The 13,697-nt window shown below is 48.9% G+C and overlaps 1 protein-coding gene across 12 annotated transcripts in view; it reads right to left on the bottom strand.

Annotated features, from left to right (window-relative positions):
• Trrap (transformation/transcription domain associated protein) overlaps positions 1-13,697 on the bottom strand; it is a 95,217-nt gene that overhangs the window by 6,795 nt on the left and 74,725 nt on the right. For 5 of the 12 annotated variants that reach the window (XM_051205433.1, XM_051205439.1, XM_051205438.1 and 2 more), the window contains 10 exons: positions 12,488-12,716; positions 11,438-11,703; positions 10,978-11,078; positions 9,494-9,695; positions 8,573-8,737; positions 7,376-7,466; positions 6,110-6,309; positions 5,119-5,380; positions 2,721-2,946; positions 1,477-1,694 (listed from right to left, as the gene is read on the bottom strand). In XM_051205433.1, coding sequence (XP_051061390.1) covers positions 1,477-1,694; positions 2,721-2,946; positions 5,119-5,380; positions 6,110-6,309; positions 7,376-7,466; positions 8,573-8,737; positions 9,494-9,695; positions 10,978-11,078; positions 11,438-11,703; positions 12,488-12,716 — 1,960 coding nt within the window. The remainder of the gene's footprint in view (positions 1-1,476; positions 1,695-2,720; positions 2,947-5,118; positions 5,381-6,109; positions 6,310-7,375; positions 7,467-8,572; positions 8,738-9,493; positions 9,696-10,977; positions 11,079-11,437; positions 11,704-12,487; positions 12,717-13,697) is intronic. The other 7 variants (XM_051205436.1, XM_051205440.1, XM_051205442.1 and 4 more) reach the window with 3 other exon arrangements.

Here is a 13,697-nt window from a genome sequence, read left to right as displayed (position 1 = left end):
TGCCAGCTGATAGAGTCACTGACGTGCGCGTACTACGGGTTCTTCATCCTCATGGGGCAATTTATTGATTAAACAAGATAACAATTAGATGCTACTTTAAGGAATGAAGTCAGTTGGAGGGAGCAGAGGCTGGCTGACTTCCTTACGCTGCACTACCTGGAAGCCCCAAGCACGAGCCAGTGCTGGTAGGCTGGACTACGGGTGCTTGTGTTTCCTGATTTGAGGAGGTCATGGCTAAACCACAGTTATTGGCCTGCTGCCCTGGCTTCCATCCAGGAGAAATTCCCATAATGATTCCAAGGCACCAAGTTTGACTTGTCACTGCCTATTAATCCAGTGATGGGAAGCAGCATGGATCACAACTCATCAGAGTGCACACAGCTTTCTGACATAACAAACGTCTTCAGATTTTTTTGAATTCAAAAGATTTATTTTAGCTGGACATAATGATGTATGTCTTTAATCCCAGCACTTGGGAGCCAGAGGCAGGTAATCTCTGAGTTTGTGGCCAGTCTGGTCTATCTGGTGAGTTCCAGGACAGCCAAGGCTACATAGTAAGCCCCTATCTTAAAAAAAAAAAAAAAAAAAAAAAAAAAAAAAAAAAAACCTCCCCAAACCCAATGATTTTATGTATTTATTCATTTTTTAATTTTTAAAAGAGATTTACTTTGTATCTGCGTGTTTTGCCTGAACACCACGAGAATGCCTGGTGACCAGAGACCAGAAAAGAGTTACAGATGGCTGTGAGTTGTCATATGGATGCTGCGAAACAAACCCAGTCCTCTGAAGAGCAGCCAGCTGAGTGCTGAGTTCTCTGTATTTTTAACTGTACCTATACATTGCGTCTGTGCGTGGTCATGTGCCCATCGGGGACAGAAGAAGGGGTTACAGCCTCTGGAACCAGAGTGCAAGAGCAGCATGTAGCCTCACGCACCAACCATGTTCTCCAGCCCCTAAATTATTAAAAGTTAAAGGTCAGATGTCTCTGATGACAATGAGCTAGGCTAAGCTGGACAAGGTGGTGCACATCTTTAATACCAGCTCTTGGGAGGCAGATCTCTTAGAGTTCCAGGCCAGCTTGGTCTACAGAGTGCCAGGCCAGGCCAGGCCAGGCCAGGCCAGGCCAGGCCAGAGAGATTGTCTCAAAAACCCAGAAGGGGTAGGGAGCAGCAGCTGGTTACACCTTTGCTGTTAGAAGAACAGTCCATAAAGGATTAGTGCAGAGATCATACACCAGGATGCCAGCAGCCAGGAACTACTGGGTGACATGGCCTGCTGCTCTCAGTGTAGCCCTGAGACAAGGCAACCCCACACAGTGCTACAGCCCCAAACAAGACTATGCAGAGCTGGACACGGGGAGAGCCCAAGTGTGAGACCTTAGCCCACAGTGAGAGAGCAGCTGAGGCAGGGCATGCCTGCCGCTGTTCCTTGCAGTTTCCCCAGAGGGTGGCCTCCTGAGCTGCCCTGCCAATATACCTGTGAAAAACAAGTGTCTCTTGGTGGTCTCCTTCCTCTTCTCCAGGCAAGGGTTCAGTAGGCGGAGCAGCTGCAGCACACGCTCCTCCCGCCGTGATTCAGTGAGGCAGGCATCATTCATGACCAGGTACGGGTAGATCTTGCCATTGTGTCCGCGGATGTAGAGCCTGCGGGCTGCTGTGTTATGCTTTTGGACAATCTCCACTCGGGGCATAAAGCTGCAGAGGCAGACAGAGGAGAGCATGAGCCAGACCCTTCCTTGGGGAAAGTGTTAAGGACTGTCACAGACAGGCAGGGTGGTTTAGCAGCTATAGAAATGTGATGGAAATCTAGGATGTATCGAGGACTGACAGAAGGAAGACAGGGAACAGGGGGTACTCAGAAGAGAAGGGAACAAGTCTGGGTATGTGGAAGGCAGAGGCAATCCAGAAAAAAGAAATGAGTTGCAAGTCCATTGCTGGAGGCAGCCTCAACAAAGACCACTGCTCATACTTCAAGCAGGATTCAACACACTCTAGTAAATTCTACAACTGGCCAATGATGCTTTTACTTTTATTTACTTATTTTGGCTTTTTCCCAATTACATTTTACTTTATTTTGTTTTTTGAAACAGGGTTTCTCTATGCTGCTCTGGCTGTCCTGGAACTCAACTCTGTAGACCAGGCTGGCCTCCAACTCACAGAGATCTGCCTGCCTCTGCCTCCCGAGTGCTGGGATTAAAGGTGTGCACCACCACCACCACCCAGCTTCCGATTACATTTTTACTCCCATTTTGCACACATGGTGTATTTGTGGGCTGTGCCCTTCCACCATGCGAATTCTGTACTGAACTTGGATCATTAGGCTGGTGTGTGTGGGGGGTAGGCCTCTTTACTCACTGAGCCATTCATTGGCCCCTTTCTGTTGTTCTGGAGAGGGTCTTACCAGACATTGCCTGGCCTAGTACTTGGATGGACACTAGAGTGGCTCTAACTCTGAACCATCCTCCTGTTGTAGCATCCTGAGTCCAGGACTTACGGATGTGAACCACCAGACCTGGTCCAGTTATGCTTTTAATATTGCACATTAAGAGTTAATAAGCACCCATCACAGTTCAGTTTGCCAAGTTCTATGGTGATTTAGAAAAGGCCTTCTCTCAGGACACTAACCCTGCAGTCAGCTCAGATCCCAGAAACACCACCCACACCAAGGAACCAGCATGGTGGCACCCAAGGCCATCCCTCTGCACACTAGGCCGTGCTCACCGAGCGATCTTGATGTAGTAATGTGTCGGCTTAGGCATCAAAAACTCCCCAGGGATCTCCACTTCAGCTGTCTGAGCTGAGAAATTGCTCAAGAATCGACACTTTTCTTCTATGAGGAAGAATTTGGGAAGCTGCTTGGTTTTAGCCTCAAGGATTTTGATCCACTTTTTCAATTTAGAAATCAGGTTATGAAGCTTCATGGATCCTGGGACACTGAAGTCAAAATCTGCAGAATAAAATAAACAGGATTAAAAGCAGCTTCACAGGCTAAGTATAATATAGCTAGATTGGTAGAAAGCCTGCACAGCATGCAGGAAGTCCCGGGTTCCACCCAGGAACAGGGCTGATGAGAGCACCAGGGGAGGCAGTGCGGCAGGCCTTTGGCTGTCCCACCTAGCAGCCCCTGCGTGAACTTCACTGCATATAAGGGGTTCAATTCAGCTTCGTCAATGTATTCTCTTCCAATGACATCTGGTTTACAACTGAATTTTTACATGATGACTGAGATAAGCACGCACACTCTACTAGAGTTGCACTTTATGCTGTATCACTGAATTCCTCACAAGGGGCTGGTGATGTAGCTCAGTGGCAGTGTCTGCCTAAGCTTGCACAAGTCTGGGCGCAGTCCCCAGGACACACCTCCCCTCCCAATGCTCTCAGTTGAGGTGTGTACCCCCAATTCCCTTCCACTATAAGCTGGGATGAACAACGCTCAGCTATTCTATGTTCTACCTCCTGATGGAGACCTGGATGGTTTCTGGCTTGTACATTAGTAATGAATACTCATGCATGCACACCTTCTGCACGAGAACCCTGAGTGCTCTCCCTTCTCTGTAAGCCTGCTGGTGGACACAAGCTCACTACATACACACAGAAGCAGCCTTGCAGGGGCAGGTCAATAGCACAGTCAGACTGCTCTCATTCATCTTGGGCTGTATCTGAGGAAACCTTGTGATTTTAACTTCGAGTTTTTGGTTGGCCAACCCATATCTGATTCTGTTTCAGACTACACTGAATGGAAGGCTCTGACCTTTCAGATAAAGACACTGAGCACTGGTCTAGATAAAAGCAAGCTGGCTCTTGGTGTGTGGAAGTCAAGTGTGATGGGAAAACGTTGATCTCATGCGCTTCCCTCTTTAACAGGGTGATGGCACTGCTGACTTCAGCGGCAAGACTCTTAGCTAAGAGTAGCTGGCTCCCTGGAGAGAAAGGGGGTAGAGCCCAAATTCTTTCTTCTTATCATCTCTGTGGGTATGTGATGTCTCATGTGTGGATATGCATACACTGAGTGCAGGGTTACAGGCATACACATCCCTGGATGTTCCTCAACTAAGCTCTAGCATGCAGAAGCCTCAGACTGAGGCAGGTTGTGTTACTGTGTTACCATCAAGCACATTACCAGTTCACCAACAGGAGCCCAAGTGTTCCCAGACCACCTGTGAGGTGACAAGGCCACACTCTGCAGGCCAGACAGAGTCACAGTAGGCCAAGGCTGAAAACAGTTATCTACTATAGGCACACACGCAACACAGTTTTAATTGAACTCTTTAATCTTTAAGGGCAATAAGGAAATTACTGAAGTTTTAGGACTGGGAGTAGTTGAATATTTAGCCAGCTTGAGAGGGACAGAAAGAAAGAAATGCACTCCATGTTCCCTGAAGTTTCAGCATGCATCAGTGCATAAAGGATGTTTTAGACAACTATAAAAACTGTAAGTAAAGATGTTTCATTTAATTTTGAGAAACTGAGGCAAATCTTGCTTCCATGTCCACTCAGATGGCTAGGGACCTGTTTGGGTAAGTTGCTCCAAACAGTATAGGAGGCACTGTGCTATGTAAACACACATGTAAGCTAAGGAGTGGTAAGATTCCCTCAGTGAGGAAGGAGAGACTAGGGGAGGATGTGAATATCTCTACACCTAGGAAAGAGAACGCCTTCATGTGAACCACGGACAAGTAATGGAAACAGTCCTCCTGTTGTCCCGCCTCCTACCCTGCGAGTGTGCACCCCACCTGCCACGTTGAGCTGGCACCTTAACCTTTAAAACCCTCCACCTCATCTTGTAGCTCTGCCCAAAACCAAGTGAGGGAAGGCAAGGGTTTGGCCTGAAAAAACCTTCCGTCTTCTAAACTCCATCTCTGAAGGCCGAACTCTAGCCCTTCAGGGGAAAATAGGGCATGAAGTCAGACTACCAGCAGTCCTGGCTTCCTTAGGTTTTGAGTACTGAGATAGGGTCTCACAATGTAGCTCTGCTGTCCTGGAACTCACTATTATAGAGCAGGCAATCTAGGAACTCAGAGACCCACTTGCCTCTGCCTCCTGAGTGCTGGGGTCAACATCTGGCCAGAGTTTATGTTTTAACAAAGTCTAAGCAGCACGTACCCAGTGCAAGACTCACCTGTGGTGAATTGGCCCTTCAGCTTCTGGAAGACAGGGTCCTGGGCTGTGGCTTGTGCCCGGCGGGCCAGCGACTCAGAGGCCGCACTGGAGAACATGGTTGAGACGTTGGACACATTCTCCAGGCCCACTCCAAAAGTGCTCACCAGCTTTTTGACAAAGTTAAGAGTGTGAGGGGTAATCTTGGCATCTGATACAGCACCACTCTTTTCAAAGGCGACAGAGTAACATTTTGCTAGGCCCTGCTGGAGTTGCCTGAGCACCTGGCAGAAAAGACAAAGAAAGAACATCAGCCAGAGGGCAGTGAGATAGCCAAAGGCTCCCATCGTGCCGACCACTCAACCCAGTCATTTCTCCCTTTAGCAACACCAGGCACCCAGGGCTACCTCTGACCTCTTACATCAGCAGAGAGCTGGCCCAGAGCCCAGTAAGAGAACACTGCTGGGCAGGAAAGCATGTTGTATTTTATCCCCAGTTGAGAAAACGCTGAAAGTAGTAACCCACCCGCTATCCATGCCATGGCCACAGTCCTCCTCTCTCACAGTGGCCACCCGCAGCCAGTCAAAAACTAACTGAGGAGTGATCCTTAACTTTGTTTCCTTTTCATTATGGCCTACAGTCCAGGCTGGCCCTCAACGCCTGATATTCCTGCCCCTGCCTCCCCAGTCTCAGCATTGCAGAATGGGCCACCATTGTTTATACGGTGCTGGGATGAAACCCAGGGCTTTGTGTACTCCAGTCAAGCAAGCACTTTACTTACGGAGTTAGAAAAACCTCTGCCCTCATCCCCTCCCTCCCTCATACTTCAACCACCTGAAGCTGTATCCAGAGTGTCCAGAGAACATCTCTTCACCTGCTGCACGGCTACATTCAACTGTAAACAGCTGGGCTGACCAGACATCCCAGTCTGACGACAGCATGTCCGTAGATACTTCCGGTACCATCCACTCCCTCTATGGGGAGGCAGCAGCTGCAGAATCGGGTCCACCTACCTCCTCATGCCAATTCTCTCTGAACCAGACCATCTGGTCGACGATGCCTTCCAGGGAAGACAGGAGGGTTGGGTGAAGCTCCCGCTGCATGTGCATGATTCGGCTGCAGCGCCACATGGGCGCTGTTGCTCTTATGGGCCCTGGATCTGATGCAGAATGGGACTGGTTACCCACTGAACTGGGCTGCTGTTGTCCAGAATCTGAGAGCAACACACACAACGCCAAGGTCAGCGCAAGACCCATTCATGACAAGCTCAGAGCGCTAAGGGACCCGCTGGCCACAGGAACACTGGTTCCTACCATTGTGGGACAAGACCTTTCTTCCCCAGGGACAAGGCAGAGGTGCCCTGGTTCTAAGAACAGCTGCCCTGCTTGACTGAGGAGCATGGTCAGCTATGCCCTAGCTACAGGTGGTCCAGGGAAAAACCAGTGTGTGAGCCAATGGATCACAGAGTCTAAGTGGGCAAATGCCATGGCTCCCTGAGCCCCTTCATCATCTGCTGTCTGATATAAAATACTTGGAAAATCATTCCCTAACACATTCCTTGCTACTAAAGTTCAAAGAACCTAAAGGCAGCTAAAAAAAAAAAAAAAAAAAAAAAAAAAAAAAGCCCAATCACCCCCTCCCCCAAAAAACTGGTCTACACACTTTACTCAGGAAGGCCAACCCCCACTTGCAAAATGACATTTTTGAAAATTAGTCTCTCTCTGAGAAACACAGTGCAGAACACTGCATGGCCGATTTCTGGCTTGAGCTTACTGTATCTAGTCAGGAATCAAGAAAATAAGCTTAACCTTAAAATGACCAACCCAGAGAGATGAAGCGCACTGTGTCCCTGTGCCCACCTGGTCTTATGCCCCTGAGGAGGCTCTGATGCAGCATGGAGAGCCAAGTGACTACGGGAGCACCACACTTACCAAGTACCCCAGACCACTAAATCAGCCCTTTCCTCAGTGAGGCTGTCAATGTGGATCCAGAGCCATCTTCTGTGACTGTTCTCACAACAACAGCTCCAGAAAGTACCCATCAGGACCGCAGCACACCTCTACACTGACATCTTTGTTGTGGAGAAGAACTCTACTTCCCATAGCTCGGACCTCAACTACTTACTCTACCTCCAGAAGTCACCCCCACTGTGGCAGGGAAGAATTACAAACTACTCAGCCATTAGGCTTGGTCCGGGGAGCTGGGGCCAGGGGTGTGCCTGTAGCAGCAGTGCTCTGGGACCCCCTCAGACCCCACCAGCTTGCCCAGCGAAGACGTACCACTCTTGTAGCGCTCCCTCTGCTCGATCTTCAGGGTCAGGTATAGAGTCCGGATGGGAAAGTAGACCGCTTGGGGATACACTCGTCCAACCTGCTTGGAGAGAGCAAGCGGTCAACAGCACTGTTCCCTAATACATGTTCTGAGTGATGGACAGCGTATATAGATAGAATTAACTGTGAGCAAGCAGTGAGCAGGTTTTGGTTAGGCATCTGGGTCAAAGAGGTCAATCTACACCAAGTGACTGATGTAGCTGTTAGCCAGTAAGTGAAACAGCTAGCCAGCTCAGTTGTTTAAAACTCCAACAGACCATTTCTCATAAATTCTACCTGAATGAAGACTTAATGGCAGAAAACACACTCTACTTCCTTCAGTAAATCTGAGGAAAGCAAGAGACACTGATCCTGGACTTGGATCTTAGCCAATCAGAGATTCCTGTGTATCTGTTAGTCATGGTGTTGAGCACAAGCCATTCCAAGTCATACAGTGACTCCAAATAAATAACAAGCCCACTTGGGCACATTTTGGTCTGTGTAACTGCAGGAGTTCTCAAAGAAACATAGTCAAGTTGGCAGGCATCATTTCTACCATACTAGTTTGTGATCCTGTCACTCAGACCCTTGCAGATGCGCCACAGAGGACAGGCACATCAAACTGCCAAGGCCACAGGGCACTTGGCTTGTGTGTGTGTATGGGCAGCTACTGCATAAATGACAATACAGGACAGATTCAGGCAGTAACCTGGCAGCTAAGCTCTAGGCAAAACGCCAGGGTTCAGGAGTATCACTGCCCTGTGCTCTCAAGCAAAATTGTGTTTTCCAGGAATTACTTGACAATCTCCATGTGGATGAAACCAAATAGAGAGGCGCTGCCTGTTCTGCCGGGCACAGCTGGTGACTGCTTGTTCAGGAGGAGCTGTGACTTTAAGAAGTAGCAAAGGCCTTGAACATCCCAAGCAAACTAACTATACCACTACTGAAGAGCCTTCATCTAGAGCTGGAGAGATGGCTCAGTGGTTAAGAGCATTGGCTGATCTTCCAGAGGTCCTGCGTTCAATCCCCAGCAAATATATGGTGGCTCACAACCATCTGTAATGGGATCTTCTGGCATGCAGGTGTCCATGTAGACAGAGCACTCATACATGCTCCTACAGACTTATAAAAGGATGCTCTATGGGGCGCAGGTGTGCCCAACTCCACCTGGCTGATGAGGTTCAGGAGCAGCTTGCCCTCCGAGCCCACCAGGCAGGTGAGCAGCTGTGGAATCCACGCCAGCCACTGGATGGGGGGCACACCAATGCAGTACTTGTCCACAGCATCTGCCAGCGTGTTCTTGTCGTCATCAAAACTCAGAAGCCACAACACCTGAGGCAGAGGACAAGTTTTGGTTACATGAGAATTCTGAACGCCTCGATCAAGTGACTTTTCCCCAACCTTAAATGAAGTGGTGTTACTGGCCATGGTGGGGCATCAAAACAAAGCTTGGAGTGGAACCCTTGCAGTGGAATACAATCTATACTTGAATCCAGTTTTCCTGCTAATTGTTCCAACCTGGGGACCAGCAGTAGCTGCATGGAGACAATAGCAGATAACCTGCTTGTTCACAGGGGTGCCCTCCCCTCCCCCAAACCAAACAGATTTTGTGAGACTCTCATTATCAGCCATCTACAGTAGACAAACTACATGCTGGTGTCTATCATAGAGCCTGGGACTGCAGAGTGCATGAGCCACAGCAGGGTAGGGCTGGCATCTGGCTCAGCAACCATGTGCGCTGATGTATACTCCAAAGCTCATGTTCAACCAGGGACTTGAAATACCCCAGGGGAGCTTATTCCTATGTGTGCTGCAAACATTAATTCTAGCTATGCTTAGGCATAGTTCCCTCTGGCCTAGCAGGCCTTGTCCAGGGTGTGACCCCAGAGAGCACCGGACATAAAGGAAAGGCCAAGAATCCAGGATGTTCGGGCCTCTGTTTCCTTGCTTAGGTTGTGAAAAGTCCCACGGTAGGGAGATGAAAGTAAGTGAGGGCAGGAAAGCGGGCCTCACTCAGATGTGGAGCTGGATCTCCAAGCCCAAAGGCTACCAGCTACTCTGTGGCAAAGATCAATCTCCCAATCTCACCTTGGCCAAGTACTTCCTTGATTTGCTCTCGTTCTGGTGGCGGCAAGCGTGAAGGTAGCAGGTGATGGCAGACACACCCAGGTGCAGCTGCCGCTCCTTCACAAAGATGCTCTCCAGGTAGTCACCCCACATGGCCCAGGCCTTCACCAGCACGTCGTGCATCTGCACAGCCGCTGAGAATGCTTTGTTGGCTTCCTCTGATCTGTGTGAAACGAAAGCACACAGCAGATGACACAACGCTGCTTCAAATCCTGGATTTCAACCGGGAGTGGCTGGGACAGGCAGGAGGATCTCAAGGTCAAAGCTAGCCCAGAACACATAGCAAGCTATGGGCCAGAGGTTCACCTTCAGACACTATTTTAAAAATCCATAACCAACCAACCAACCAAGCAACCAACCAACCCACCCACCCCACCCAAACACTGAATAATATTTAACACATTCATGGAACCATTATGTAACCTTCCTTAAGCAGCCACTCCAACTCGCCTCATGCCAAGTCCCCAGCCACCAACCTGCTCTCCATCTCAATGGACTGATGTACTTGACAGACTTCTTGTCGTCAAGCTATACATTGTACAAACCTTTCAGTCAGACTTCACCTAGCACAATGTTTCTGAGGTATCTACACTGAAGCATGAGCCAGACACCATTCGGTTCTGTAGCTGCATGACTCCACTGCCATGTGCAGAGATGGCTATTCACTTAACCCTGATGCTATTGCCACATTCTGCCTGTAGTGACTAGTGCTGCTCCAGACCCTGAAACAATTACCTCTTTGCTTAGGTCTTTCTAGACCAAGGACCAAACCTCTGGGGCCTAGGGCAACTCAGTCTTAAATGTTTTCTGTACAACTGTCCCTTGTCAAACTATTCCACGACAGCGACATAGGATCCCATTTTCCTATCATGCTACTGATGTTTAAGACAAATCAAGAAAACACAGGCCTCGCATGTCTTTTATGAATAGAAAGGCTCAATCCCCAAGCAAAACCAGCAGCCAATTCAGAGGCACAGGAAAGACTATGACCAAGTAGGAGTTGCCTAGTGAGACACAGGTGGGTTCTATACACCTTCCATTCAAAACTGGAGCTGACAGACTGTGGCTCTTAAACAAAAACCCCTCTCCTAAGTCAGGCAGGGAATCAGGAGGCCCAACAGGATGACCGAGGGGAGGGGCTTGAGTCCTGACTGGAGAACACAGCAAGTCCAGCTAAAGCAACAGAAGCCCACAATACTCAAAAGGAAATGACTACTCCGACAGACCAGGTAAGGAGTCTCTGTCACTACCAGGCCTGTGCTCAGACTATTCTCCTCTAAGACACAGTGGGACTCCACACGGCTCTGCTGTGAGCTCCTCTCCGCAGAGGGCACCACGCACAGATGCCTCACCATCATGAAACCACACAACTCCCAGTTCTGAGCCACACACTGGCCGAAGGAATAGCTAGAGAGCCTGCCACTCGGCCCAGAGAGTGTGCGTACTTGTTTATCTGAGCCAGGAACATTCCCTTCAGAGCGTAGAACTCAGCTGTCATCTCCTTCGTGAAGTATTTTAGGTTTGTGGACTCAATAACTTCAAGGCCCTGTTCAGAAATGGAGAGAGGGGGGGAAAAGCTCTTGAAATTTGTAAGCAAAGCCCTTCTTTCCCAGGCACCATGTCCAGCCACACTTGCTGTCTCTTTCACTTGGTCCTCCGGGCACAGGCATGGCCAGCCTGACCTTACCTTCTCCTTTATAATGTTTTTTTCTTCCTTAAGCACATAGTTAAGCACATGGCAGAATAGATCCCACAGATGCAGTTTTAACCCTGAATGGTCTTCTTTCATTTCTTCCTTCGGGTGAACAATTTGCCACTGTCAAGGCTGTATTTGGATAATTCTCATCTTCCTTCCTCTCTGCCTGGCCCAGGAGCCCCAACACGATCACCTCTCCAGGGCCCTACCTGCATGCACTCATTCTTGCCCATCACTCCTGCCAGCTGGAGGTAGCATTTCACTTGCTGTCGAATCTTCTGGAAGCAATCCACGATGGGAACGGTAGGGATGGTATGAATACGGCTCAGTATATCCAGTGCCACATTAACTAGACCTTGTTTCCGGGCAATTTTCCCATACTGGATGATGGCTGAGGCTGAGGCATGAACTCCAAGCATGGCATTATTGGAACTTGGGTCGTGGTGAGAGCTATTTTCATACGCGGTTACAATAGCTAAGGAGTAAAGGAATTAGCTGTCAGGCATGTAACATTTTTCTCTAAGCATGTCCCAATCAGGTTTAAAGAAAAATGAAGAACACATGTAACATGGCTCATGAAAACAGGATACACCCTTATTGCTTTCCCTGGAATCCTGTGCACAGACTAGAGCCCGGATGGGGCTCGGTTGGTAGAATACTTGCCTAACATACACAAAGCCCTGGGTTTGCTCCCTAACACCACAAAAATGGGGCACGGTGAAACATGCCTATAGCCCCAGCATTCAGGAGGCTGAGGAGGAAGGATCAGAAGTTCAAAGTTATCCTTAGTTCTCAGCCACACAGTGTATGAGGCCAGCTTGGGATATATATATATGAGATCCTGTCGCAAATGGGGGGAGCATGTCCGTCTTCCCCTGGAAGGCCATGGAACCCACCTTGTGATTCCATATGGGGATGTCTGGTGGGTGTAGGGCAGGAAAACCAGGAGTGGACACAAAGCCAGCTGAGAACAGGTGCCTCTAGGCAGGGGCTTAGAGACAGAACATGCCACAGCTCACTCGCCCTGTCCTGCACCCTTGATATCTGGCAGGAATTCCCAGCTAAGTGGGTAGGATGCAAGGCACGAACCCTTCCCACTGTCTGCCATCTTCACCTCTCCCCACTACCATCGCCATTGCTACCTCTCACCTCTACCCCAGAACACAAAATCTGGGGGAAAAAAAAGAAAAACAAAAAGAACAAAAAACGTAACAAAACGAAGACATGAAACCAGCACAGCGGGGCGTCTGGAAAATTACATGATGAATGCATGCCGGACCAGGTCGGTTTACCCTGGTAATGGTGCTGCCGCCACATGAAGACGCTGCTCCAGTGGGACAAGTCGTCGGACACGATGGGCAGCCGGTTTCTCCAGGTCTTCACCACTGTCTTCATGTCATGGAGGCTGTTGTTTCTGCCCAGGTTAGTGGGCTGCAGGCCTGCATTTATCTGTGCAGCTTCCTGAAGCTCGATGATCTGCTGGGCAGCCTGGGGAGCACAGAGAGATTCCATAACCGGGGCTTGGGGGGTGAGAGCTCAGAGGGAGGCTTTGCTGCCAAACCTGACCACCCAAGTCAGCCCGAGTCCCCAGAGCCCATGTGATGGAGGGAGAACCGATTCTGCAAAGTTGTCTTCTGATCTTTGCACCTAGGCCAGGATACATACACAAACAGGAAACAAAACAGCCCACGCTGGGAACAGTGGCACACACCTTTAATCCCAGCACTCAGGAGGCAGAGGCAGGTGGATCTCTGAGGTCCAGGATAGCTAGAGCCATAGAGAAAAAAAACCCAAAAAACCAAAAAAAAAAAAAAAGAAAAGAAAAGAAAAGAAAGAAACAAACCAGAATACTACCATCACCAAAACAGTTCAAGTCACTGAAAGGCTGAAAGGGCTCCTGGAAAATATCTTTATGGGTGTTGCCTGGGCTTTCACTAGGATTTCTTAAGTTAGGGGGCTGCATGCAGAGATGGCTCAGTGGTAAAGGTGTTGATTTCAAGTCCAAGGACCTGAACTCATCTCTGAGACATATGGAAGGAGAGAACCAACTGTCCCAAGAGGTTCTCTGACTGACACACCATATACACACAATCAAATAAAAACAATGGATGTGGCAGTGAGCATTCAGAAGAAAGTGGCAAGTGGATCTCTATGTAGTAGCTTAAGACTAACCTGAGTTCTTAGCCAGCCAGGGCTACATAGTGAGACAACAAAAACAGCCAGGCATAGTGGCACACCCCTTTGATCCCATTACTCAGATCTCTGAGTTCGTGGCCAGCCTGATCTATAGATGGAATTCAGGATAGTCAGGCTACACAGAGAAACTCTGTCTTGAAAAACAAATACAATAAGATTTCTTAGTGGTATGGAGGCAGCTATCACTTGGGGTGGAATCCCTTAGAAATGACATTCCTCATGTTGTCAATTACCATCTGGGTACCAGGAATTGAACCTGGGTCCTTTGAAATA

This window comes from Phodopus roborovskii, unplaced genomic scaffold (assembly GCF_943737965.1).
Source record: "Phodopus roborovskii unplaced genomic scaffold, PHOROB, whole genome shotgun sequence".
Lineage (NCBI taxonomy): Eukaryota > Metazoa > Chordata > Mammalia > Rodentia > Cricetidae > Phodopus > Phodopus roborovskii.
The sequence above is the reverse complement of the archived record's forward strand: the minus strand, read 5'-3'. Positions and strand labels throughout refer to the sequence as shown.